A 24,945-nucleotide genomic window follows, 5' to 3' on the forward strand; every position below is an offset into this window, starting at 1 on the left:
TTTGATAGTTTCTATCATGGCCTGTAATAACTGAGTCATTAATAGCTGAGCTTCTCTCAGCCAGCAACCACTGATCCCTTCTCAACAACCAGATTCAGATAAGACCTCAAATACCCTTTCTCTAGCGAGACCCTCTGTGTGTTTACATTTTCTCTGCCACTTCGGAAACAGAGAAGATGGAAAAGAAGATCACATCTTTTCCCCCATCTACCTGGGATCTTCTGACTCTCACTTTCCAATGGGAATCTGGTTGCCTAAGTTACTAAATTCTAAGTAGGCTAGCACCTACTTTATGCAGCCTACCCTCTGGCTTCCCCCACCTGTCTAAGGAACAGCTAATTAGCCTTGAAATGATTGTCTTTAGTGAAGCAGACCTCTCCAAAGTTCTTGAACAGTGATGCAAAGATTATACAGAGAATCCAAGATCTTGGATCAGAGGTTAGCAAGCTTTTTCTGTAACAGCCAGAGAGTAAATATTTTAGGCTTTGTAGGCCCTATAGTTAAACTACTTGAGCCTCCCATTATAGCTTGAAAGCAGTCATAGACGATATCTAAACAAAATAGGTGTGGCTATATTCTAATAAAACTTTATTGTGGACACTAACATGTGCATTTCATATAATTTTCATGTGCTGTGAAATATTCTTTTTCTTCTTTTACATTTTTAATGTAAAAACCATTCTTAGTTCACAGACTGTGCAAAAACAGGCAGCAGGCCAGATTTGGCTTACAGGCCATAAACTGCCAATCCCTGCCATAGATGATTAAATGCCCAAGTATGCTACAACAGTAAGTTGTATAACAGTAAATAGTATAGGTCTAAGAAGAAAGACATTGTCTAGGACTGAAAGAGTCAAAAGCTTCCTGGAGAAAATGGGATTTGGGCTGGATAAAGGAAGGCTAAAATTTAGACAAATGCTAGAAGGAAGGGGGGAAGGAGGAAAAGGTGTCGATCTGACATCTGGGTGATAACAAGAAAGAAATGGTGAAAGAAGACTGAGGTTTATGGTAGGGAAGTGGCAGGAGATGTGTGAGGGCCTTGAATGTCAGAATAAGGAATTTAAACCTTACCCTGGTACAAATGGCATTTTTAGATTATACTTGCAAGGAAAACATAGGACTGATTTGACAAGAGAAAGACCAAGAGCAGGGAGAAAAAGATGGGGATGTCATAATTGTACAAAGTGCAACAGTCTGGGTGACTATAGTGACAGTAACAGAAGAAAAGGGACAACATCAAGAAACCTAAGGCATAAGGAATCAATAACAAGATTTAGGAGAGGATTCGAAGTGACTCTTGGAATCGGGACCAGAAAATTGGGAGTTATTCAATTATTCACTGGCTATTAAACACACATTATGGCCAGGACTTATGCTAGGTGTTGGGAAAAGAAGACCCACATGACATAGAGCCTACAGTCTAGAAGGGGAGAGATGGTCATGTGAACGCGAAGGTGCAATATCATTATGGGTGCTGTGGTGGAAGTCTGGGCAAGTGCAGTGAGAGTCCAGAAGAAAGAATAGAATGAGAATAACAATCTGAACAGGCATCATAAGGAGCTACTAAGAATAGCAAGATCCCATGCATGGAACCGGAGTTAATTTGTGAAGACATTCACATACTAGAATGAGGATAAATGAAATCAGGTATGTAAAGGCATTCTGTAAACTGTGATGCTAAAATGTGAGCTATTTTTACATTTTAACAGAGCCTTGTGTTATCTATATTAGGGAAGAACATAGAAGAAGAAAGGTGAGGAGGTTGAAATTGAGACTTAGAGAAAAACCCATAGTTTTCCATAACCAATAGCCTTAGGAAAAATGAGAAACCAACAGAGGAGAAAGAAAAAAGAGCTACTAGAAGCACAGGTTGAGAATCAGGAGCACATAACATCATAGAGGCTATAGGGAGAAAAGACATTTCATTTTTTTTTTTTTTTTTTTTTTGCGGTACGCGGGCCTCTCACTGCTGTGGCCTCTCCCGTTGCGGAGCACAGGCTCCGGACGCGCAGGCTCAACGGCCATGGCTCACGGGCCCAGCCACTCCGCGGCATGTGGGATCTTCCCGGACCAGGGCATGAACCCGCGTCCCCTGCATCAGTAGGCGGACTCTTGTCAGGGAGTCAAAGCAATGGGGAGGTTGATTGGGAGAAACATAAGAGAAAGCCCATTGAATTCAACAGGTCACCGGAGATCTTTGGTGAATTTAAAGATCAAAACCAGATTACAGGAAACAAAGGAAAGGAGGTAGCCTGAACCCTTCCTATTCAAAGAAGTGTTTGTGCCAAAACTTGGGAGGCCGAATAGGATAAAGCAGGCCGACTGGAAACTTGGCTCGGTGGACACCTGAGTGAGGTTGACCACATGCCAACTGCAAACATGGCAGGTAAGAACAGCAGGCAGCAATTGTTCAGAAGTCAGAAACGAGTCAGGAATCAGACTAAAAGACCAATGAGTATCCTGTCAGAAACTCAGAACAGCAAAAGATAATCAGCTATGAAAGACAGCAGCGAAGAAGGAAACAGGAAATGGACCCAGATGACATGGGATGTACCTTACTAAAAAATGCCTGGAAAAATAGATACCCATTAAGTATTTGTTTAATGAATGAATTCATTCTCAAATAATAACATGATGCCACATAGAATGAGCGTGAGTTTGGAATCAGACCTTAATTCATATCCCAGCCCATTTACTCACTCTGTAAACATTTATTATCTGCGCTTGGAGTACTCAAGACCCTAAGGATCCAAAGATAAAAGATGCAGCTCTTGACTTCAATTCACAGTTGATTGACAGTCAGAAAGTGACAGTTGCTCTGCAGTGTGATACGTGCTGTGACAAATGTGTGAGCAGACGTGTAGCTCTAACCCACAGGCTCCCAGAGGTGACCTGCTGTGCTCAGGCCCGAAGGGCCAAAAGGATCAAGGGAACCTGGTGGGGGTGTGTGTGTGTGGTGGTTTGGAAGTGGGGTGTGTGCGGCAGTTCCAATCAGGCTGAATAATAAGGGCAGATGTTCAGGGGTGGTGAGCATAGCTTGTTCAGGGAACTCTGAGCGCTTAAGCACAAAGTATGATGTGTTAGGTCAGGGGAGGGAAGTGGGATAGATGAAGGCAGAGTGATAAATAGGGACCAGATCACAAAGCACTTCGTGTGGCATGCCAAAGAGATTGGATTTTATCCCAAAGGTGATGAGAAGCAAATGAAGAATTTTAAGCAGGGGAGAGACATGATCAAATTTGCATTTTAGAAATAGCAACAGCATGGAGGATGGGTTGGAAATAGATGAAGCTGGTCTTAGGGAGAATAATTTAATTCCACTACTTGCAGTGATAAGTGGAAAATGATGAGGGCCTGAACTCAGCTAAGAGGTAGTGGGCATGTAGAGGCCAGGAGACAGGAATGACAGGGCATGGAATCTGATCTTTTTTAGGGAGGGAGAGAAAAGGGGCTAGGTGACTCCCCACCTTCTGGCTTGACATCAGGGAGAGGACAGCAGTGGAAAAGAAGGAAAGGAAGAGTGTAAGAGAATGAATATGTATTGACTTCTTTCCATGTTCCAAGCACTGTGTAAGGAAGTTTACATATATCACTTTATTTAATCTTCACAACAAACCCAGCTGGTGGGTGTCATTAAACCCTTTTTTCCAGATAAGAAAACCAAAGTTCAGAGAGTTTAACCTACCAGGCTACAACCAACACAGTTGTTTTTCAGAGCCTGGCCTAGGACAGGTATGTTGGAAGAGGGTAAGGACATCAGTTAACCCTGAAAGCCTGTTCATCGTGAATGCCAGGGGCACCCTGCAGCACATCCCCCAGTCTCAGTCTGTTCAGTGGGAGAGACCATGAAGCCTGGGGAGCATTTTTGTACATAAGAAGAGCAAGGTCAGAGAGGTGTGTTCCTAAGACAGCCCCATCTCAAAGAACTGCAAGGTGGACTTCTCCAAGAACAGGAAGGCTCAGGGCCAGGGAATTCCCTGGCAGTCCAGCGTTTAGGTCTCTGCACTTTCACTGCCGAGGGCACAGGTTCAATCCCTGGTCAGGAAACAACAACAAAAAAAGAAGGCTCAGGGCAATCCCTGGGCCCCAGGTGAAGGGGCAGCCCTGGGCCAGAGCATCTCTCCTCTAGTCTGAACTTCTCCCTAATTCAGTACTGAGCTAGGAAAAGGAAGTCAGCCTCCCTTCCCCAGTCTGGGAATGGCCCAGCCTGATGATATCTGACTCCCATGGAGCTGGGTCTCAGTGACTTCAAATAATTAGGAAAGGAACCAAAAAAAAAAAAAAAAAAAAAAGTGATTCAGCTAGCAAGAGCCGGAGTCGAAATTTGAACTTAAGTCTGTATGACTCCAAGCCACATGCTCTTTCTACTGGCTTGGCCAAAAAGTTCATTCGGGTTTTTCCATAACATCTTACAGGAAAACCCAAACGAACTTTTTGGCCAACGCAATACTTCCTCATGTTGGGATAGTCACCAAGTTAGGTTGTGTAGGAGAAATTAGTTTGTGGGAGGTGACAATGATTTCCATTTTGTTTTACTGAGGTACGATTGACATGTAACATTGCGTAAGTTTAAGGTGTACATCATAATGACTTAATATGTATATATTGTCAAATGTGTCACCTCACAGCTACAATTTTTTTCCCTGTAATGAGAACTTTTAAGATCTGCTCTCTTAGCAACCTTCAAATATACAATATAGTATGTTAACTATAGTCATCATGTTGTGTACTACAACCTCAGAATTTATTTACATCATCACTAGGAGTTTGTGCCTTTCGACCAGCTTCACCTCTCCCCCCACCTCTGCCAACCACCAATCTGATTTAATCTGATCTTTATCTCTATGAGTTTGGGTTTGTTTTTTTTCTTGGCCGCCCTGTGTGGTATGCGGGATCTTAGTTCCCCCAGGGTTCAAACTGGTGCCCCCTGCAGTGGAAGGGCGGAGTCTTAACCACTGGACCACCAGGAAAGTCCCCGACTTTGGCTTTTTTTTTTTAGATTCCACATATAAGTGAGATCACACAGTATGTGTCTTTCTCTTATTCCCTTAGCGTAATTCCCTCAAGGTCCATCCATGTTGTCACAAATGGTAGCGTTTCCTTCTTTTTAATGGCTGAATTAAATATATATCATATATTAAATAGATATTATATATATATCATCTTCTTTATCCATTTATCTATTGATGGTCACTTAGGTTGTTTCCATGTCTTGGCTATTATAAAGAATTCTGCAAAGACCATGGAGATACAGATATCCCTTTAGGACAGTGATTTTGTTTCCTTCAGATAGGTACCCAGAAGCGGAATTACTGGATCATATGGTCGTTCTATTTTTAATTTTTTGAGGAACTTCCATACTCTTTTCCACAGTGACTGTACCAATTTACTTTCCCACCAACAGTGCACACAGTTTCCCTTTTCTTCACATCCTCACAAACAATTGTTATTTCTTTTCTTATTTCGCGTGCGCGTGCGTGTGTGTGTTTATTGAGGTATAGTTGATGAACAGTATTACATAAGTTTCAGATGTACAACATAGTGACTCACAATTTTTATATTTCTCGTCTTTTTGATGATTGTCATTCTAACAGTTGTGAGGTGATATCTCATTGTGGTTTTGATTTGCATTTCCATAAATATTAGCGATGTTGAGCACATTTTCATGTACCTGTTGGCCATCTGAATATCTCCTTTGGAAAAATGTCTACTCAGGTCCTTTGCCCATTTTAAAGTTGGATTATTTGGGTTTTTTGCTATTGAGTTGTATGAGTTCCTTATTTTTTTGGGATATTAACCCCTTTACAGATGTGTGGATTGCAAATATTTTCTCCCATTCTGTAAGTGGCTTTTTCATTTTGTTGATCATTTCTTTTGCTATGCAGAAGTTTTTTAGTTTGATGCAGTACCACTTATTTTTTTATTATGTTGCTTGTGCTTTAGGGATGATAAAGCTTCACTGTAGACATACTGAATTTGAGATGCCTGTGCGACATCCAGGTGAAGTCATCTAATAAACTATTGGGTATAGTAATCCTTGTACAAGTTACTTAAACTCTCTGGCCTCAGTTTTCTCATCTGTAAAGTGTTGATATTACTTATGTTTCAGGGTTAACACTGGTAAGGATTCTTACACAGTACACTGCTCATAATAAGAACAAATTAATGAAGCAATTAATACCTATGATATGATACATGATCTTTACCACACAATTTAGAGTTTGATTATATATTTCCTTGTAAGATCTAGGAGTTCCATTTACTTATGCAATCTCCATAATCAGACAGTAAATTCCTTGATAATAGGAACCCTCTCTTTTATCCCTTTCCATAGTGCCTCACCACAGAGTGGGTACTTAATACCTTATTGCTAGAGTAAATCTGCAACTGTGGAAAAGGATAGGGGCCCAAGTAGGGAGGGCCGTATACTCCTCCTGTAGTCTCTCTCCCAGTTGGTGGTAACACCATCCACTCAATCACCCATGCTAGGAACCTGGAGTCATCTTTACCTCTTCCTCTTTCTCAACCTAGACATTCTAGTACTCACCAGGTTCCAATTATTTCACCTCCCAGGTATTTTTCAAAACCCTCTCCTCCACTATATCCTACCACTATCCTAGATCAGGCTTAATCCCTCACCTACTTTATGGCAAGAGTTTCTAACTGGTTTCTTTGCCTCCAGTCCTGCCCCCTCAAATCTATCTCCCAAACAGCCAGTAGTTGGATATCTAGAATAGATCTGACCATGTCGTTTCCCATCTTACCCTTTAAAAGCTTCCTGATGGACTTCAGCTGCTTTCTCTGGCACACGAGGTCTCCCATGAACTGGCCCTGCCTACATCTCAGCCTCATACCCCATCTCTCTAGACTTTTCTCTTCCCACTCCAGCCTGAAATGTTATGCTCCAGCAAGAAAGACCTGTTCGTGGTTCTACCGTATTTACTTTTTTGTATCTGGCTAACTCCTTTTTATCCTTTAAAAATCAACTCAGCTGTCACTCCTCCAGGAAGACTTTCCTGCCTCCTCCTCAACACCTCTTTGCCAAAGCAGGATTAGGTGCCCCTCTTCTGTAGTCTCAGAATGCTCTGTGCATAGCGTCATCACTGATAGGATTATATTTCTTTTCTTTCTTTTTTTTTGGCCGTGCCGCCCGGCATGCTGAATCTTAGTTCACCAACCAGGGATCGAACATGCACCCCCTGCAGTGGAAGTGCTGAGTCTTAACCCCTGGACCACCAAGGCAGTTCCTGATTATATTTCTTTATAGCTATTTAAAGGTCTGTCTCTCCACTAGCACCTTTAAACTCCATGAGGGCAGGAAAGCATCTTATTCACCTTTTTTATCCTTAGTGTCTAATACATAGTAGGTTCTCAGTCAGTATTTGTTGATTGAATGAGTTAGCGTGAATTCTCACAGAGTCTCACTCAAGCAAAGATACCAACAGATGCATATGCATAAATATGCTCACCGACTCCCAAGGACCAGTTGCAAGCACCTGTGTTCTCTGGAGCTCAGCTTACTACAAATGCAGTAAATTATACATAGTTGGAAGTTACACCTACTTGAGATGAAGGGGACCTAAACAAGGCTCTTTTTAACCCAATCTCTCCTCTCTGTCTCTGTCTCTCTAAATGTATTTTTATGGCTCTAGCCTCCACTTGGGCTTTTAACTCACTGTTAGAGCATCATTAATTATAATTTAACCCTTAACTGAAGAAGCAGATGATATGCCAAAAAAAAAAAAAAGAAAAAAATGCTGTATTCTAGTGGGAGAAGACTATATTAGTGCAGAAACAGCAAACACCCAGGGAGATGTACAGTGAGAAAGACCTTTCAAAGTGAAAGACTGAGATTTGGACCTTATGCCAGTGTGTGTGGGATCGGAGTTATCCAACATAGATGTATCCAACATGTTACCCAACCCCAAAACATCCAAATAGCTTTTGAAATTACTTCTTCTGTTCATAAACATTGGGAGAGAGAGTGCATGTGTATGTGTATACACACATACCCACTTTTTCTTTTAGAAATTCCCACCTTTTAAATTTTTTAAAATTTTTATTTTATGTTGGACTATAGTTGATTTACAGTGTTGTGTTGGTTTCAGGTGTACAGCAAAGTGATTCAGTTATACATATACATATATCAATTCTTTTACAAATTCTTTTCCCATTTAGCTGATTACAGAATACCGAGCAGAGTTCCCTGTGCTATACAGTAGGTCCTTGTTGGTTATTTATTTCAAATATAGTAGAGTGTACCTGTCAATCCCAAACTCCCAATTTATCCTTCCCTCCCATCTTTCCCCTTTGGTAACCGTAAGTTTTCTGTCTGTGAGTCTGTTTCTGTTTTGTAAATAAGTTCATTTGCATCATTTTTTGGATTCCATGTGGAAACGATATCATATTTGTCTTTCTCTGTCTGACTTACTTCACTCAGTATGATAATCTCCAGGTCCATCCATGTTGCTGCAAATGGCATTATTTCATTCTTTTTAATGGCTGAGTAATATTCCATTGTATATATGTACCACATCTTTATCCATTCATCTGTCGATGGACATTTAGGTTGCTTCCATGCCTTGGCTATTGTAAACAGTGCTGCAATAAATAATGGGTTGCATGTATCATTCCAAACTATGGTTTTCTCCAGATATATGCCCAGGAGTTGGATTGCTAGATCATACCGTAGCTGTAGTTTTAGTTTTTTAAAGGAACCTCCATACTGTTCTCCATAGTGGCTGCACAAATTTACATTCCCACCAACAGTGTAGTAGGATTCCCTTTTCTCCACACCCTCTCCATCATTTATTGTTTGTAGACTTTTTGATGATGGCCATTCTGACTGGTGTGAGGTGATATCTCATGACAGTTTTGATTTGCATTTCTCTAATAATTAGCAATGTTGAGCATATTTTCAACTGCCTCTTGGCCATCTGGACACATACACACTCTTTACACTTGCAAAAATATTCTTCAGTGTCTATTGAGCACTAGACAACCCCAGTGAAGGCTCCTACTTCTGATTCTTAAACTTATTAATTAGATGTCCTTCATCTTGGCTCTATACAAACCAGGTACATAATTTGCAGGGCCCACTGAAAAATGAAAATGCAAAGCTCCTTGTTCAAACATCATTAAGAATTTCAAGACAGGACCTCCCTGATGGCACAGTAGTTAAGAATCCACCTGCCAATGCAGGGAACACGGGTTCGAGCCCTGGTCCGGGAAGATCCCACATGCCGCGGAGAAACTAAGCCCGTGTGCCACAACTACTGAGCCCGAGTACCACAACTACTGAAGCCCGAGCGCGTAGAGCCCATGCTCCGCAACAAGAGAAGCCACCGCGATGAGAAGTCCACGCACCATGACTAGAGAAAGCCCGTGCACAGCAACGAAGACCCAACACAGCCAAAAATAGATAAATAAATTTATTTAAAAAAAAAAAGAATTTCAAGACAGTGGCAATATCAGAGCATTAAACCAAGCCCAAGATTCCTCTGAGCACAGAGCCTGTGTGACTGCACAAGGCACACTCCCATGATGCCAGCTCTGGTGCAAGAGGCCCCAGATCAATCCCATATATCTAATGTTTTAGAGGCTATTCTGATTTAATTCTCAGCCCTCCCTTCTCGGGAAGTGGGACCTCTTCTAGCTCTTTACATAAGCCCTTAATTAGCCCCCAGTCTCTTTTGAAGAACTTTCCTTTTGGGAGCTTTGTACAATTGTAATGCCTATTCTGTTTTTCTGTTTTTTTGTGGGTTTTTTTGCGGTAAGTGGGCCTCTCGCTGTTGTGGCCTCTCCTGTTGCAGAGCACAGGCTCCGGACGTGCAGGCTTAGCGGCCATGGCTCACGGGCCCAGCCACTCCACGGCATGTGGAATCTTCCCGGACCGGGGCACAAACCCGTGTCCCCTGCATCGGCAGGCGGACTCTCAACCACTGTGCCACCAGGGAAGCCCATGCCTATTCTTTTACTGTTGACATACGTCATGTGAAAAAGCTTGCTCTCTCCCTCTCTCCTCAGCAATAGGGAACATCTACATGGATCTGATAAGGAGCAGTTTCTATCCTTGTTTTCCAGATACTGAGGGCCGTAATCCCTAACTCTAAACACTAGCAGCTCTTGAGCTCAAGGGGAAAGCAGGGTCAGAGTGGGAAGAGAAGCAGGTAGGAAAACTTTCGGGGTCCAGAGACTAAAAGCAATTAAGTGCAGATAATGCAGGGGGTCAGGCCGAGGGCAGGTTTGGGAAGAGGCTCTGCAGAAGGGGAAGAAGGTCAAGGGTGGTCCAGAGCCGACTGATAACCCCTCTGACATTCAGGGGCCTGTGACAGCCACTGCAACACCTGAAGCCATGGTCCGTGAGGAGGATGAGCAGAGGAATTGTGTGTGTGCAGGAACTGAGCCACAGGCCATCCCTTCCAGGCCCTGACTTCTGAGGACTGCAAGGGTTTCTTCAGGTGAGAACCTCCTCCCCAGCAGAAACGCCCTCCCAAACTGCCTGCCAGGCAGCCTTTAAGCCCTGGCACATGCCCAAGCTTGTCCAGTTACATCACTCCTGCATCTTGAAGCCTGACTACCCTGTGGCTAGCACGCTGCAAACTGCCAACCTCAACACTTGTATAAACATGAGGCAAAATAACAGAGGGAAGGCTGAGTGCTTGTCCTATGGACACAACCCCTTGGTCAAGGGTACTCACTACCTGCAAAGCACCAAACTAGTACAGCACCAACTAGGCTCTCCTGACTGATTCTGTGCCCCCCTGGAAATGCTTGAGATGCGTTGTATCCTCTCTACCCCTAGGGACCTCTGGGCACAGCTCAGAGTAGCCCATGTCACCACAGATTTTTTTTTTTTTTTTTTTTTTTTTTGGCCACTTGCCTTGCGGGATCTTAGTTCCCCAACCAGGGATTGAAGCCCAGGCCCTCGGCGGTGAAAGCGCATAGTCCTAACTGAAACGGTGCGCTTCAGATTGGGACTCGAACCCAGCCTAGACCCAGATCGGGACTTGAACCCTCTCGGCCAGAACTCGAACCCGGCCAAAACCTACGGTCTTCCAACTGAGATCACATACCTGGTTTCAGGACTTAATGACGCTCAGGTTCTTGATGTCTCATCACAGAAAGAATTCAGTGAGAGACAAAGCGATAGGTAAGAAATGGATTTATTTAGAGAGAAACGCACTCCCCACACAAAGTGTGGGCCACCTCAGAAGGTGAGAAAAGGCACCAGGGTCTGGGGTTGTCAGTTTTTATAGCGGTGGGTATTTTCATATGCTAATGAGTGGGAGGAGTATTCCAGCTATTTCAGGAAGGGGCGGGGATTTCCAGGAATTGGACCACCGCCCACTTTTTGATCCCAGGTGGGCCTGGGAACTGTCATGGCCCTGTGGGTGTGTCATTTAGCTTGCTGATGTGTTACAGTGAGCGTATACTGAGGCTCAAGGTCTAGTGGAACTCGACTTGTCTGCCATCTTGGACCCATTTGGTTCTAATCAGTTTATGTCATGTCCTTGGGCTATGTCATTCTTTCAAAGGTTGTGCCCTGCCCCCTTCCCTCCTGTTTCATAACCACTGGACTGCCAGGGAATTCTCACCATAGTTTTTTTTTTTTTTTTTTGCGGTACGCGGGCCTCTCACTGTTGTGGCCTCTCCCGTTGCGGAGCACAGGCTCCGGACGCGCAGGCTCAGCGGCCATGGCTCACGGGCCCAGCCGCTCCGCGGCATGTGCGACCCGGACTGGGGCACGAACCCGTGTCCCCTGCATCGGCAGGCGGACTCTCAACCACTGCGCCAAAAGGGAAGCCCCATAGTTTCTTTTTGACCATTTCATTTCAGCCCCTCACATACCTACCTGCTCGCTGCCATCCCCAACCCTCACAATGTCTCTGTCTTCTCAGGCAAACAGTCAGCAAAAGCACAGGTCTCACGTGCCCCTTTGCTGGAAGCTGGAAGGTCAACAAGGCCCAGCCTGCAGGTTGCAGAAGTGCCTAGATGCTGGCATGAAGAAGGACAGTGAGTTGGCCCCTTTCCATCCCGAGAATCCACTATGTTCCTCCACTGACTATGCTTTGCCCTTGTTCCCACAGCGTATTCTCCACAGGGCAGGCAGAGTAAGCTTTGTGAAACAAGTCAGACAATGTCACTATTCTGCTCAAAACCTCCAAGGGCTCCTCCTCTCTCTTATGGTCCATGATCTCATGGGCCAGCTCCTCCATACCACCTCTCAGATTTCACTTCCGACTCTTCCCCTTGCTCAACCCATCCCAGCCACACTGACGTCAATGCCATTCTCAAATACACCAAGCACACTCTTCTCAAGACTGTTGTAACTTATACTTGCACTCGCCATTGCCTCTACCTGGAATGCTCTTCCCCTAGATATTTATATGGCTTGATTTTACTCTTCCATCTCTCAAATAGAGTGCCTGTCACTTAGTAGGTACTTGATAGTTGTTGAATTATTTAATGTTTTTTTCTCTGTGCCAGGTAATAAGGCTCTGCCCCCAAAAGATAATGTAACTCATATTCACAACTTAAAGTAACAGAAATCAACTTGTCCAAGTCCACTCGGCTGAAAAGTTGTAGAGTCAGTATTCACCAGACCCTTGCTTTCTCCATGACGTCACACTGCTTTTCAATATGGAGCAGTGGAAAGGAAACTGTAGAAGTCAAAAAATCTTGAATTCAGTCTACATCACGTTAAGTATTTTGTGACCTTGGACCTGTCACTGGAATGTCAGTCTGTTTCTGAAAAATATGGATAATAACACCTGCCCTCTCCACCCACAGGATTGTTTCATTCAGTGAGACTTAACCTCAGAAGCTTTGACATTATAAAGCTATGCAAACATAGGGTGATGTTTTTGGTATCACAAGCCCTCCCTCTTCAGTGCTCCCCCAGAAGTCAAACATCTCCTTATACTATTCCCACTTTATTGTCCATCCTTTTTTTCCTTCCCACAGTGCATTGTTTTCTGCTGCAGTGCCTCACAGGTCGGGGAAAGTGTACAGGAATCCCCTACCACCTGGAGCCCCTGGGACTTCAGCCAAGCCCAAGGAGGCCTCAAGAACTCTCCTCCCTCCCCGCGTCCTTCATTACGCAGTGTCCGAGGGCCCCAGACCAGGGGCTGACAGAGGAAGGTGCTCTCTGCTAGTCTCAATAGTTTTGTCACATCCCTTCCCCAGGCACAATGATCGCATCGGCAGAAGCCCGGGCGTTGCGGTAAGCAAGACAGGCCCAGCGGCGGGCACGGCAAGCATCGATGCAGCTGAGGAGAAAGAGCTACTCCAGACACTGCTGGGGGCCCAAGTTCGCCACGTGGGCGCCATGTTTGACCAGTTCGTGCAGTTCAGGGAGAGCATTTCCAGGATTCAAGCTGAAATATGACCAAAAGAGTGCCCAAGGAGGCTGGCCTGAGGGAGGGGGCCGCGTGCCACGCACCAATAGAGGACAGGACTTCTCCAGAACCCCAGCCGAGGCAGACTCCTTAGCCCGGAACCCTTCCAAGATAAAGCTGGAGAGGCCTAAAAGAGATCGCTAGGACCGGGGCCTCTCACCCAGGCTCTGATCTCTGCAGCCTCCAGCTCATCTGTTCCTCCATCACCAGCGCTGTCCACCCAGTTCCCTGCACTGCCTCTGCTCACACATTTCGCAGACATCAACACGTTCATGGTACAGCAAATCATCAGGCTCACCAAGGACCTGCCCCTTTCGGTATGTGACCTCCCCTTACCTTTCAGGAAGAAAACACTCCAATAAATTATAATCCCACCCTCACCACCACCCCCGCCCCCAAAAAAGGTCACTAACCAAACTAACCCTTCCCTCAGCCTTTTCAAGTAGCAGGTCTTGAATTCCCAGCTTTTAACTGGGAGTTCCTCTCCCTCTCTGAAGTTCAGGCTAGAGTCTAAAGAGCAGGTTTCCTGCTCTGGCCCATGGAGGACCAGATCTCCCTTCTCAAGGAAGCAGCTGTAGAAATGTCACATTGCACTCAATGCCACTTTGTGTCTCCAAACACAAAACTTCCTCTGCGGGCTTCTTTGCTACACAGTAGAAGATGGAGTGCATGGTGAGATGGTGCTAGAACAGTAGAGGACATGCATCCCTTCGGTATGGTACGTGGCGAGGTGACCTGAAGGCTCCTAAGCCTGGTGGTGCAGTGGTTAGGGATCCGCCTGCCAATGCAGGGGACACGGGTTCGAGCCCTGGTCCGGGAAGATCCCACATGCCGCGGAACAACTCAGCCCGTGCGCCACAACTACTGAGCCTGTGCTCTAGAGCCCGAGAGCCACAACTACGAAGCCCGTGTGACACAACTACTGAAGCCCGTGTCCCTGGAACCCACAGTGGGGTTCCAGGAAGAGTTTTTGGAGTTCTCTTCGGTTTCCATAGGACACTGCGCCAACTGCAGCTCCAGGAGCCTGGAGTATGCGTTCGTGGCTGCCATGGCCCTCTTCTCTCCTGGGAAGCATCCCTCAAAGCCCAGAAGCTTTTGTTCCACCACCTCTGCCCAAACTCCCAGCTCCTTGAATCCATCCATCCAGGCCTTTTAGTCTTCAAACCTGTGGAATGGGTCTATCCCAGTCTTGGCTCCCCGGGGCACCATGCAGGCCACCCGCAACCTCCCACCTTGTCCTTCCCCACTCCCTATCTTACAGACCGGCCTGGGATAACCCAGAGAGAGGGGATTGATCAGTTGCAAGAGGAGATAGCGCTGACTCTGCAGAGCTATATCAAAGGCCAGCAGCAAAATCCCCGGGACCGGTACAGTGGGACTGGACACGTGGAGCCTGCGCCAGGGTGGGAAGGAGTTAGGGAGACACTGAACTCAGGATGAGTGCTTTTACTGTCCTTTCCTTTGGGAAACCAGGGCCCCTGAGGGTCTAGTCCTTCCCTCCCATCTCATAGAGTTCCGGCATTCAAATTGCTCCTACTGCTGTTTCATCTCACTTTTCCCAGATTTTTTTATTCAGGAGAGATGCAAAGTAGTAGCTCACAGGCTCGGTATAATAGCATTCCTGAGATTGATGACATCCATCACCTCACCAATCCAACTCCTCCAGCCTAAAACAGACTTTCAAGAATCTTGTTCACTCTCTTTCCTTGGCCCTTCCCCTCCTTCTCCATTGGTCCAATTCCTTTTTCATTCCCCTTGAAGTTATGGTCATTCAGTTTCATGGCCAACGCCAGCCCCTGGTTCAACAGTCCATGATCTAACCAGGCTCTGAAGTGCACTCCACTTCTGTCTTGCTTATTCCTCAATGTGCCAGTTTGGCCAGAAGAGGGTTGCTTTATACCATAGAACACACCCACCTTCTAGAACCTGCTCTAGAAGGCCAGATCCTCGGATTCCACACAGCTGAATATCTGGCAAAGTCTGGGGCTTCCTTCACACTCGGCCCTCTGAGCTCTGGGTTCAAGAAAAACGGCATGGTGAGAGAAGTCAGTGTCAGATAGAGGCCCCACTGGGGACCTTTGGAGCTTCTGATACATTTGTCACATCAGAGCATATTTTCCCTAATGTTCAGACCTAGCTTCACAGAGAGGCAGTTTAGGGGGTCAGGGCCTCAGGACAAGACTCTCAGCTGCCTATCTCTCTTCTCCTTCCCTGGTGACCCCAAAGGTTTCTATACGCGAAGCTGCTGGGCCGGTTGGCTGATCTCCGAAGCATTAACAATGCATGTTGGTACCAAATCGAGAACATCCAGGGGACTGTCCACCATGGTGCCACTGCTCCAGGAGACCTGCAGCTGAGGCCCAGTCTGCCTCCTTCCCCAGACCACCTGGACACGCTGGACTGGAAAGGGGAGAATGCTCGGACCAGAGGCTGGAGCCAGTAAACAGGGAGCCCACTGGTTGCAGTGAAAGATCAAAGCAATGTCTGCCTCTTCATGCGGTAATGGGGAGAATGAGGGGTGGCCACGGGGACAAAGTTGTTCTCTGGAAGCACAGAAGATGGGGAAGGAGGAAGCCCCAGGGCTAAGAGGTAAAGAAGCTCCGTCTGGGAATAGGTGGGCCCCACTTTCTGGGGTCAAAGATTTAGCCCTTCAGCCCTTCTTTCCCAGCCTTGGGAAACTCTGGGATGGAAAACAGGATGGGAGCTAATGCCATGCAGATTTTTCTGCTCTGAAGAGGAAGAGGCTAGGAGCTTTAATCCATAAGGAAATGAAGGAGGTGGGAGTGAGGGGAGAAAATGCAGCCAGACAGACCCGTTAATTCTTCTCCCTTAGTCCAGAGCCATAAGAGTATGGGAAGATGAAACTGGGGCTGATGGCAGAGGTGGGAGCCTCAAACCACTGCCTCAGCAGCTGCCTCTGTGGCAGCTCCAGTTCTGAGGAGGGCATGTATTGTCCCCACTCTGCTCCTGGGACCTAGAGGTCACCCAGCAAGGTGGGCTCTTGAGAGGGGCCTAGTTCCTGGCCCCAGGGCACCTGACTGAGAGGTTCCAGCTGTTATGGGGGCTGGCTCTGGGACAACCTCAGCCCACAGTGACGCTGAAGCCACAGTGGAATCTGTTGCGCCAGTGATTAAGGAAGGCTCCGAGGGCGAGGGTGACGGGCAGCGGGGGCATCTTCTTCTCCAGCACAGCACCCACACACCAGTTACTATCCACCAAGCCTGTTGGGGAAGAGAATATACACTAGGTTATCTAACAGGGCTCGGAGAAAGGGGCCAGCAGAGGAAGGCGGAGCTTCCCTCCCGCTGCCCCCCACCCCAATCCCTCAGCACCTCCGAATGTCATCTGAATAACCCTCACCTCTAAATACCATGTTGGCCTGGGGCAGAGTCAGGTGGTAACCAAAGGAGAAAGTTGTGTCTTGTAGCCTCGTATTTGCCTCAAACTCCACTCCAACCTGAACCTGAGAACCATGGGCAAGGATGGGAGAGGGATCTGTCTCAGTGAAGACTAGAGGAGTCCTGACAGGGCATCAGCAGAATGGAGGGGCGCATGAAACGTATATGTAGCGAGGGTAGGAAGAATAGTGGGTCAGCAGGGCCTGTGGAGGTTGGGAGGGACTCGTTGCGGCAGGGGATGGGATCAGTAGACTCACCTGTTCATTTGCCTTGTGGTAATAACTTGCATGGGCCCCACCTGATCCCACATTCAAGGTAGCTACCCAGTGTACAGCTGTCAAAACCGAAGTACGACAAAAACACACACACACACACACACACAAATAAAAAACCAAAGTACAAGTGAAAAGGAGCGTTACTGTAATAGAACACAGGCCAGGACCCCAGCCAAGTCCAGAATTTCCCTCCCTGTCACTATTCCTCCTCACCCCATACCCGAGTACTTCCCAGCCAGTGTCAAAATGGCCCCCTCTTCGCCTGGCCGCCGGTGATAAACTAGCTCTCCTCCCAACACCAGCCGATGAGTGAGGCTCTGCAGGAAGTGAGCAACCATGATCACTGTGGGGTGGGGAGACATGGAGTCACTCACAGAGACAGGCCCTCTACCTCACCCCCAGCAGCCCCCCACCCCAGCCTGCCCCAGAAAGTTTCTTTTCTAATCCCTGAACTGTACAGACCATGAAGAGGCATAGCCAGCATTAGCAAGTGGGCAGCCAAGACAAAAAGAACCCTGTACCAATTCCTCACCCGATTCCCCAATCAGGTCAGGATTTCCTAGGGTCAGAGTGGCTGTGTAGTCATCTCCCCGATACTCGCCATCAAACTGCCACGTCAGGAACTTGGCCTGCTGCGTCTGGGTAGGGAGAGGGAGAAGTAAAATCTCCCTCCCTCTTTATGATCACTGTTGCCTCTGCTCCTCTCCCTGAGCCCCCAGAGCAGGACACTCATGGGGCAGAAAGAGGAAATGCTTCAGTAGATGAAGGCAGGAACCATGGGTCACCTGGAAGACAGCCTTGGCTCGGAGCCGCTCTGCCAAGAGGAGCAGGACCTGGGCGTTGAGGCTGCCACTGCTGTCCATGTCCCCGACCACAGTGGGGAACACCTGTTGAAGAGTGTCCAGAGTAAGACTGACCTGGGTGGCACCACTCACTCTAATCCAAATGTAGGATTTCTTTAACGGTACCCGGCGCCCCCTAGTGGAGCCACAAGGACAAACTCCCAGCTCATCACAAATGCTTCCCCACCCTCTCCCAAGAAACACAGAGGAGGTGCCCTGCCCATTCTTCCTCATAACACACACATTTCCTCCTCCTCTACACCTGGGTCCTAGCTGGGCTTTTAGGGAGATAACCCAGGTGTGTGGAGCCCTCACCTCAGTTGGGCTAAGTTGCCAGTCCCCTGCATAGGCCGCATGGAGGTGATAGCCCGGCAAGCCCAGAGCACTCATGTGCACAGTGTGAGCCACCTAAGGAAAGAGAAGTTAATGGAGGAGAGAGCATCTCTGCTCTATTTCAATCCCCCATCCCACCCTTCATCTTGTCCCCATCCAGCAGGTCTTTTAAGAAACCCAAACATTACAACATATACAGAGGGTCACCAGATTAAAAGCAACAAGTCCCACAGGCAAAGAAAGTAAAGAGAGCCCCCATATTCTCTCTCTTTTGTCCCATATAGCCTGGCTAAGGCTGGAGCACAAAGGAAAGGAGAAGAGGATCCAGAGACAGGCAGGGAGGAATTGAAAGGAGGGGCCAGAAAAGTGGGAGCACCTGGAAATGGCTGCTCAGAACCTTGTTGACAACGAGCTTCACTCCCTCCATCTGTGCTGGGAATACATCTGAAGTGGGTGGAGGGGAGGGGAAGGGAAGGAATAAGCACAGGCAAGGAACCCCTACCCCATGAAGTAGTCTCCCCTTTCAATCCCATAGAAACTGCTTTGGAGGAATTGACCTCCTTTCAAGTCCTGTAACAGGAAGTGCTCCGCTGCACTGAGCACCTGATCCTCCCTGAGGCTGCCCGCCCCAGCTGTGATCTCCCCTTTTCTGCTCCCATCACTGGACACCCACCATTCAAGACCCTCCCCTTCTCTGCCCCTTCAACTTGAGACACCTAGATGCCAAGTTCTCACCTTTGCATAGCCGGTGCAGCTCATCGAAGCTCCCAGGGTTGGGGAGAGGTTCCTCTCGACGGGGGCTCCGGCGGGGCAAAGCCCCCATCGGTGCCAGGCCCAATGTGTTCCCCATTTCAGTCCAGAGGTCAGGGGAGGGGCCGGGGTTCGCCTGGGAAAGGACGCTATTGCTCCCTCTACCCCGCACGGGCCCCACCCCCCATTATCCGGCTCCCCAGTCCCAGAAACTTCCACATGGTCCGACGCTAGACCTGGAACAGGAAAAGTGGGGGGAGAGGGCACCGGTGGGGAGCTTGAACCCCAGGCACACTCCCATCCCATCTTTAATCCCTCACCCCCACCTGTCACCCCTGTACCCTCCCCCACTCTCTAATCCTAGCCTCCACCACAGACCTCACCCAGCTTCCTAGCCTTTCTGCTCTTCATTCCTATGCCTCAAGGTGAGGTTTGCAATGGAGCAATAACCCTTACCGTCTCATACCATCATGCTGCCCCTTTCCCCCAGGCACACCCCGGTCATCTTGATGGAGGCAGCCATCTTGAATGATGGCAGAACTGCGGCTTCACGTTGCATTCCCAGCGTAGTCATGAACACCATCTTGGAACCGGGCGAAAAAAAAAGGTTTCAGAGACCCAACCCTCCCTTGATTGGGCTCCGCCCAATCGATTAAAAAAAAAAGAAAAAAAGGCTGCCTGGCCGCTGAGCATGGGCCAGTGGGAGAGGAGGACGCAAAGGAGTGGCAGACCTCTCATCATGAGAGCTCCAACCCGGCACTGCAGAGACAGACGGGACTTGCTGGTAGCTGCTTAGACTTACTCAAGTAGATGGCCTTAGATCGCCCTGCCTTTCCAAGGTCGGGAAAAACCTTTGAGCGTGCAAGACACTAGAGGGAGCATCTTGGAGCTTGAGCCACTGAAGTTCCCTCCACCATATAGCCTGGAGACGCGTTTTGTGAAGGGTGGCGGAGGGAACGACTGTGAAAACTTCTTTCGAACACCGCTTCGGAACACCCCTAGGCGCCCCCCACCCTCCCAGGCCCTGGGCACTCCCCCTCGCAGTCCTGAACAGTACACAGTACACCTCCAAATGAGTTCGACGCACAGGTACAGCTCTCCGTAGGCAAATGGACCTACACTTCCCTCCTGGAGGTCTGCACCTCTCAAAGTTGGCGCTCTTGTCCTCTTGGTAGAATGGGAATGGGTGTGAGAATTTGGGGTAGAGGAACAGGGGCTGCAGCCTTAATTCTAGCAGAACTATTCCCTGAAACAATTGACCCCTGAAGTTAATCCTTCCTTCCCTGGTTCCTTAGGCAGAGTTGGCAAATAAAATCGAGGAATATGGACTCCTGCCCTCAATGCGCTCCACTCCAAAGCTACAGACAAGTCAATGGAGTGCCCTTCAAGAACCAAGTGCTCCACAGGGGAATAGCTGAAGATAGAATAAGATTTCTTAGGCTCTGGTCGCCTCCCCACTAGCTCTCACATCACCACTCCCATCTCCCAGGAATGCTCTACGTATACTTTGAGGGCAAAAGGATGAAAGATACAGATACTTCTGATATCTATTTAGCTGGTTTCACCCAAATTCCTTGGGCCTGGGGAATGCACCTCTGCCTTCCCTCACAGTCAGGGCTGGGACAAGGGTCAGGGCCTTGGTCAGAGGGCTGCTTTGGCTCCTGCTGACTCATATTGGCTGACCACTGCCTGGAACCGGTAAGGTGATCAAATGCCCAGAGACCTTCAACCTTTATCCTTGGTAGAAGCCTCTCATTCACCTCTTTTCCCGCCAGAGCGCTCCAATTCAGGGGGAGGGCACCGGCTGCTTTCTGAATTTGTTTTATTGGGGGTGGGCTGTGCTCACTGATCGGCTCCAGTGTTTTCTCTCCCATCTCATTCGTTACACATTAACTCAAAAAGGTACAGAGTCAATCACACCTGGCCTCTGGCCCTAACCTTTATTGTCCTAACCTGCATTCCCCTCACCCCGTCTCTGATTTTATGTCCTTTCTTCTGTTCCCCAGTACCTCTCTGCCAAGTTGCAGTGATGGGGGATAGGGTTGGGAGATGAAATATACCCATAATGGGACAAAGATACCAGGGGCTGAGGGCTTGATATGTCAGAGCTTTCCAGAGAAAAAAAACCTAGGAATCCTGCTTCCTGAAGCATTCAAATCCAAGGACTACTGGGCCCAGGCCCCAAAGGAATGGATCCTGAATAAGCCTAAAGTATACCCCTTGGCATCCATTAAGGCCTGCACCCCCTGCCTCCTACCCCGTCACCATGAGTCCCCCACGTGCTGTCCTCTCCTCCCCCCATTTCTCTAACTTGTTTACTCCAGTATAGCTCCTGCCCCCCTGGACTCCTCCAAAGTACTTGTCACCTGACAGGGGGGTGGGGAAGCATACAGATATATAGCCCCTGCCTCCCTAGCCAGGCCAGGCACAGACGGCAAGGACAGCAACGCTGACTAGGTAAAGTAAGGGAGTAAGAGGTGTGGGCAGCATCCAAAGATTTAACTGTAGAAAGGGAGGGAACCAGGTTGGCGTGGACATGTAGGTAGGGGTCTCTGGGGAGGGGCTGAAGCCCATTCGCTTCAGTGACCTTCCCTGCCCTCACCTGTTCGCAGGCCAATTTCCCTTCCATTAACACCATGAAGCTGCTTCCAATGACTGTGTTGCTCCTTACCATCTGTAGCCTTGAAGGTGGGTGTGTTATGAAGAGGGGTCCCAAGGAGGAAAAGGTGCTTGGGTCCTAGCTGCCCATCTGTCTGTTCTCCTAGGCCCAGGTCTGGCAACCAGAGAGCTTAAAAGAAAAATCATTCCCTCTCTAAAGTCCAGAAAAGTGCATCCAAAGACCTGGAGCTGGATACCTGTTTGGGGAGAGAGCTGAGAGCTGAGGCTGAATACTGGCAGAGATGTGGGACTCATTGTTGGGGACTCAGCTGAGGATGTGTGTGTGTGTGTGCAGGGGCTTTGGTTCGGAGACAGGCAGAGCTGCCGAATCTGCAGAGCCTGTTCTCTCAGTACTTCCAGACTGCGACCGACTACGGCAAAGACCTGCTGGAGAAGGCCAAGGGCTCAGAGCTTCCAAACCAGGCCAAGTAAGTCTCAACAAAGGGGGTTCATGGACCAGGGGGCTATGGAGAGAAAGAGGGGAAGCTGGGAGGTCCTCCAGAAGACTGAGCTAAGGGGTGGGGGTTAGGGAGGATGAGGTTTAAATTGTAGAGAAAATTCCTTCATCACCCCACAGATCCCATGGACCTCTTGGACAGACAGGGGTAGCGGGAACTGGGCTTTGAATTTCTATCTGTATGGTCTGTTCTATCTCTATCTCTGCCCAGCGGAGGGCTTGCCTCTCCCCCTAGGAGCTTTGCCATGCCAGGATAGACCAGGCACTAGGGTTTGGGGACTTGGGTCTCACCTCCCACTACCAAGAAGGCCCCTACCAGTCCCTCATCCTGACTTCTAATCCCTCACATATCCAGGGCCTACTTTGAGAAGGCACAGGAGCAGCTGACGCCCCTCGTCAAGAAGGCTGGAACTGATCTGGTTAACTTCTTGGACAGTATTTTGGACCTCAAAACATCGCCTGTTGCCTGTTGCCAGTGCGTTGCCTAGACTGTTGTCTTCCATCCCCAGCTGGCCCCTGGAACACCCACTGGCCAGGCCTAGAGCTCCTCTTCCTACCTACTCCTTGTTTTCTACGATAAATATTGAAGGAATCAAGTTGTGAGCCTGGTATGTTTTGGGGACTGGGAAAAGTAGGGGTAGTGGAGGAAGAGGAGGAGGGAGAACAAAGAGAAATCTGCTTCTTACAGGAGAGGGGTTTTGGTGTGAAGGGGTGGAGAAAGGGTTGAAGAGACCAGTGATGGAAATGACAGAGTAGGGGTGCCTGTGACTCTTCTCCAAACCCCAGGGATTTTTCTACAGGCCTGGGAATGGCCCTGCAGGAGAAACTAAAGAGACTTTGCCGTGGACATGGTACCTTGAAAGGCATGAAAAGATTCATGAACTGAATCCCTAGACTCCTGAAGGTCACGGGAAATGAGAGCACCCTTCAGAATTTCCTCTGTCATACTATGAAGAGGAGAAATCTTCCCCAAAATGAAAGGTGTCACCCAAGGCCCCTCCCTTCCCTTCTGAGCCAGGGGAACACTGTGCTTTCCCCCATCCTTCAATAAAAGACTCCTCTCCCTGAAGGCACTCTAATCCTTCCATTTGAAACCTCTCACCTAGACCCCCTGTCTGGGAACACCCATTCCAAGCCTGTCCCCCACTATTACCTGGGTGCTATTCATGGAACTGGCCCAAGTTGTGGTAGCCGTCTTAGAGCCTGGAGCTAGTAGACGTGGTAGCCAGTTAAAGGCCTAACAGGTCTCCAACTTGATGGACATGTGGGACTTGAGAAATTTTGGTAGCTGTGATACCTGGATTAAATCAAAATGGAATGGAGGTCAGGCTGGACTGATGCAGGAGACTCACAATCCCAAAATGGGAAAATGGGCATTTTCCAATAAAAGTTTACTTCCACTTTATATTTAAAATAGTTACTTCTCTACCCTGACTCATTCGTCATATCTCATCTGAAATCACCTTTTCCCCAGACACCAGAGATAGCTCCAATTTCTTCTGTATATATATATATATTTTTTTTAATTTTTATTTTATATTGGAGTTTTGTTGATTAACGGTGTTGTGTTTCAGGTGTACAGCAGAGCGATTCAGTTATACATATACATGTATCTGTTCTATTTCAAATTCTTTTCCCATTTAGGTTATTACAGAGTATTGAACAGAGTTCCCTGTGCTATACAGTAGGTCCTTGTTGGTTATCTATTTTAACTATAGCAGTGTGTACATGTCAATCCCAAACTCCCAGTCTATCCCTCCCCCACTCATCTGTATGCTGACCAACCTCTTCAGTCTGGGCTTTAATACCCTTACCACTCGTGACTACTTTCTTCCCCTTTCTTTCTCAGTATCTATTTATTTTGTCCTCACGTGGCAAAACGTGCAGGGACACAGATCTGTCTGTCACTTGCAAGACGACATTGGACAGGTTAATTAACTTCAAAGAGCCTGAATTTCCTCACAGTGTTAATGAGTGGATCAAATGGTACGACAGGATGGAAAACACATTGAAAAGTGTAAGTCACCATGCAGTACAAAGTATTGCCCAGCATAGGGGGTTGCTAGGGGTAAGCCTGGAGACTCTGGACCCATTTGGACAGGGCTGGGATGGGATTCAGATACTACCAGGGATTCCTGCCTCAAAACAGGACAGGCACTGAGAAGGGGGATTCCTTCACCACTCACCCATGCAGTTGGAGGACCTGGCCTCCCATCTGGACCTGACTTGTTCCCCTTTGCCTTACCCTCCTCCAACCCAGACCTGGCTCCCTCAGGTCCCTCTTGCCCCAGAATCCACTGAAAACACGGTTCCCATAAAACCTTCCATTGGGAGCATCACACAAGCTTTAGTCGCACCATCCCTTCTGCATGTTTGGCTTCTCAGCTATGCTAATGCCCATAGGCATGTATATTGCGAGCTGCGCTCACACTGCTCCCTGAAGCCCACTCTGATCTGGACTGGTGACTACTTGGGGTTGGATAGCCAGGCTTCTCCGCAACCCAACCTCGTTTTCGTTGTCAGACACAGAGGGCCAAGCTGGGTGCGGAAGTCACTTCTTGGGTTCAAATGTCTCTGAATGTGCCTAGACCCCCAGTACATTACTCCCTGCTCCAGCACCCTGCTAGAGAGCCTGGGGGTCAAGGGTCTCATCCTTCCCCCAGTCACAGTCAGCATTCATCCCTCAATCAAGCAGAACAGCTCTGGTCTATTAGACTATGAGTTATGGAAGGTCAGGAACTAAATTTGCCTTGTGATATTTTCAGTATCCAGCCTAGGCTAGTAGAGGCTGAGGAAATGTATGTTAAATGAATGAATGAATAGAGTCCAGTC

The 24,945-nt window shown here is 47.9% G+C and overlaps 3 protein-coding genes across 5 annotated transcripts; 2 read left to right on the forward strand and 1 right to left on the reverse strand.

The window, feature by feature from the left end:
• Positions 1 to 2,379: 2,379 nt before the first annotated feature.
• NR1I3 (nuclear receptor subfamily 1 group I member 3) lies at positions 2,380 to 15,852 on the forward strand (the record flags this gene model as incomplete). The annotated part of the gene is given in 18 exon segments (XM_082657282.1): positions 2,380 to 2,386; positions 10,335 to 10,387; positions 11,124 to 11,152; positions 11,901 to 11,962; positions 11,965 to 12,015; positions 13,189 to 13,226; positions 13,230 to 13,269; positions 13,272 to 13,357; positions 13,581 to 13,608; positions 13,611 to 13,721; positions 13,922 to 13,979; positions 13,981 to 14,072; positions 14,351 to 14,374; positions 14,377 to 14,426; positions 14,428 to 14,497; positions 14,662 to 14,767; positions 15,627 to 15,708; positions 15,710 to 15,852. Coding segments are annotated over 18 exon segments (1,035 nt in total). The 3' UTR covers positions 15,758 to 15,852.
• Positions 15,853 to 15,891: 39 nt separating this feature from the next.
• Positions 15,892 to 19,554, reverse strand: TOMM40L (translocase of outer mitochondrial membrane 40 like). 3 transcript variants are annotated; one of them, XM_082678502.1, is made up of 10 exons: positions 19,455 to 19,511; positions 18,984 to 19,134; positions 18,625 to 18,692; positions 18,231 to 18,323; positions 17,859 to 17,960; positions 17,606 to 17,711; positions 17,294 to 17,416; positions 17,056 to 17,132; positions 16,761 to 16,863; positions 15,892 to 16,621 (listed from the first exon to the last, which is right to left on the reverse strand). In XM_082678502.1, exons 2-10 carry the CDS (start codon positions 19,096 to 19,098, stop codon positions 16,482 to 16,484), a joined length of 927 nt encoding a protein of 308 aa, XP_082534628.1. In that variant the 5' UTR covers positions 19,099 to 19,134; positions 19,455 to 19,511; the 3' UTR covers positions 15,892 to 16,481. The 3 variants fall into 3 exon arrangements, with proteins under 3 accessions (XP_082534628.1, XP_082534627.1, XP_082534626.1); XM_082678501.1 differs by having other exon boundaries at positions 15,895 to 16,621; positions 18,984 to 19,234; positions 19,465 to 19,554; XM_082678500.1 differs by having other exon boundaries at positions 15,895 to 16,621; positions 18,984 to 19,234; positions 19,455 to 19,519.
• Positions 19,555 to 21,380: 1,826 nt separating this feature from the next.
• APOA2 (apolipoprotein A2) lies at positions 21,381 to 22,863 on the forward strand. Its single transcript, XM_082667055.1, has 4 exons — positions 21,381 to 21,455; positions 21,611 to 21,686; positions 21,952 to 22,084; positions 22,469 to 22,863. Exons 2-4 carry the CDS (start codon positions 21,635 to 21,637, stop codon positions 22,599 to 22,601), a joined length of 318 nt encoding a protein of 105 aa, XP_082523181.1. The 5' UTR covers positions 21,381 to 21,455; positions 21,611 to 21,634; the 3' UTR covers positions 22,602 to 22,863.
• The last annotated feature ends 2,082 nt before the right edge of the window (positions 22,864 to 24,945 follow it).

This window comes from Grampus griseus (assembly GCF_964374135.1).
Source record: "Grampus griseus genome assembly, chromosome: 1".
Taxonomy (NCBI): Eukaryota; Metazoa; Chordata; class Mammalia; order Artiodactyla; family Delphinidae; genus Grampus; species Grampus griseus.

Bases quoted from the DNA above. Each gene is read 5' to 3' on its own strand.
- APOA2 (XM_082667055.1), top strand. From the start codon at position 21,635: ATGAAGCTGCTTCCAATGACTGTGTTGCTCCTTACCATCTGTAGCCTT. The intron at 21,687-21,951 runs GTGGGTGTGTTA...GTGTGTGTGCAG, and splicing joins TACCATCTGTAGCCTTGAAG to GGGCTTTGGTTCGGAGACAG. The intron at 22,085-22,468 runs GTAAGTCTCAAC...TCACATATCCAG, and splicing joins GAGCTTCCAAACCAGGCCAA to GGCCTACTTTGAGAAGGCAC.
- TOMM40L (XM_082678502.1), bottom strand. From the start codon at position 19,098: ATGGGGAACACATTGGGCCTGGCACCGATGGGGGCTTTGCCCCGCCGG. The intron at 18,693-18,983 runs GTGAGAACTTGG...CACCCACTTCAG, and splicing joins GCTGCACCGGCTATGCAAAG to ATGTATTCCCAGCACAGATG. The intron at 17,417-17,605 runs GTGAGGAATTGG...CCCACCCCACAG, and splicing joins TGACCTGATTGGGGAATCGG to TGATCATGGTTGCTCACTTC.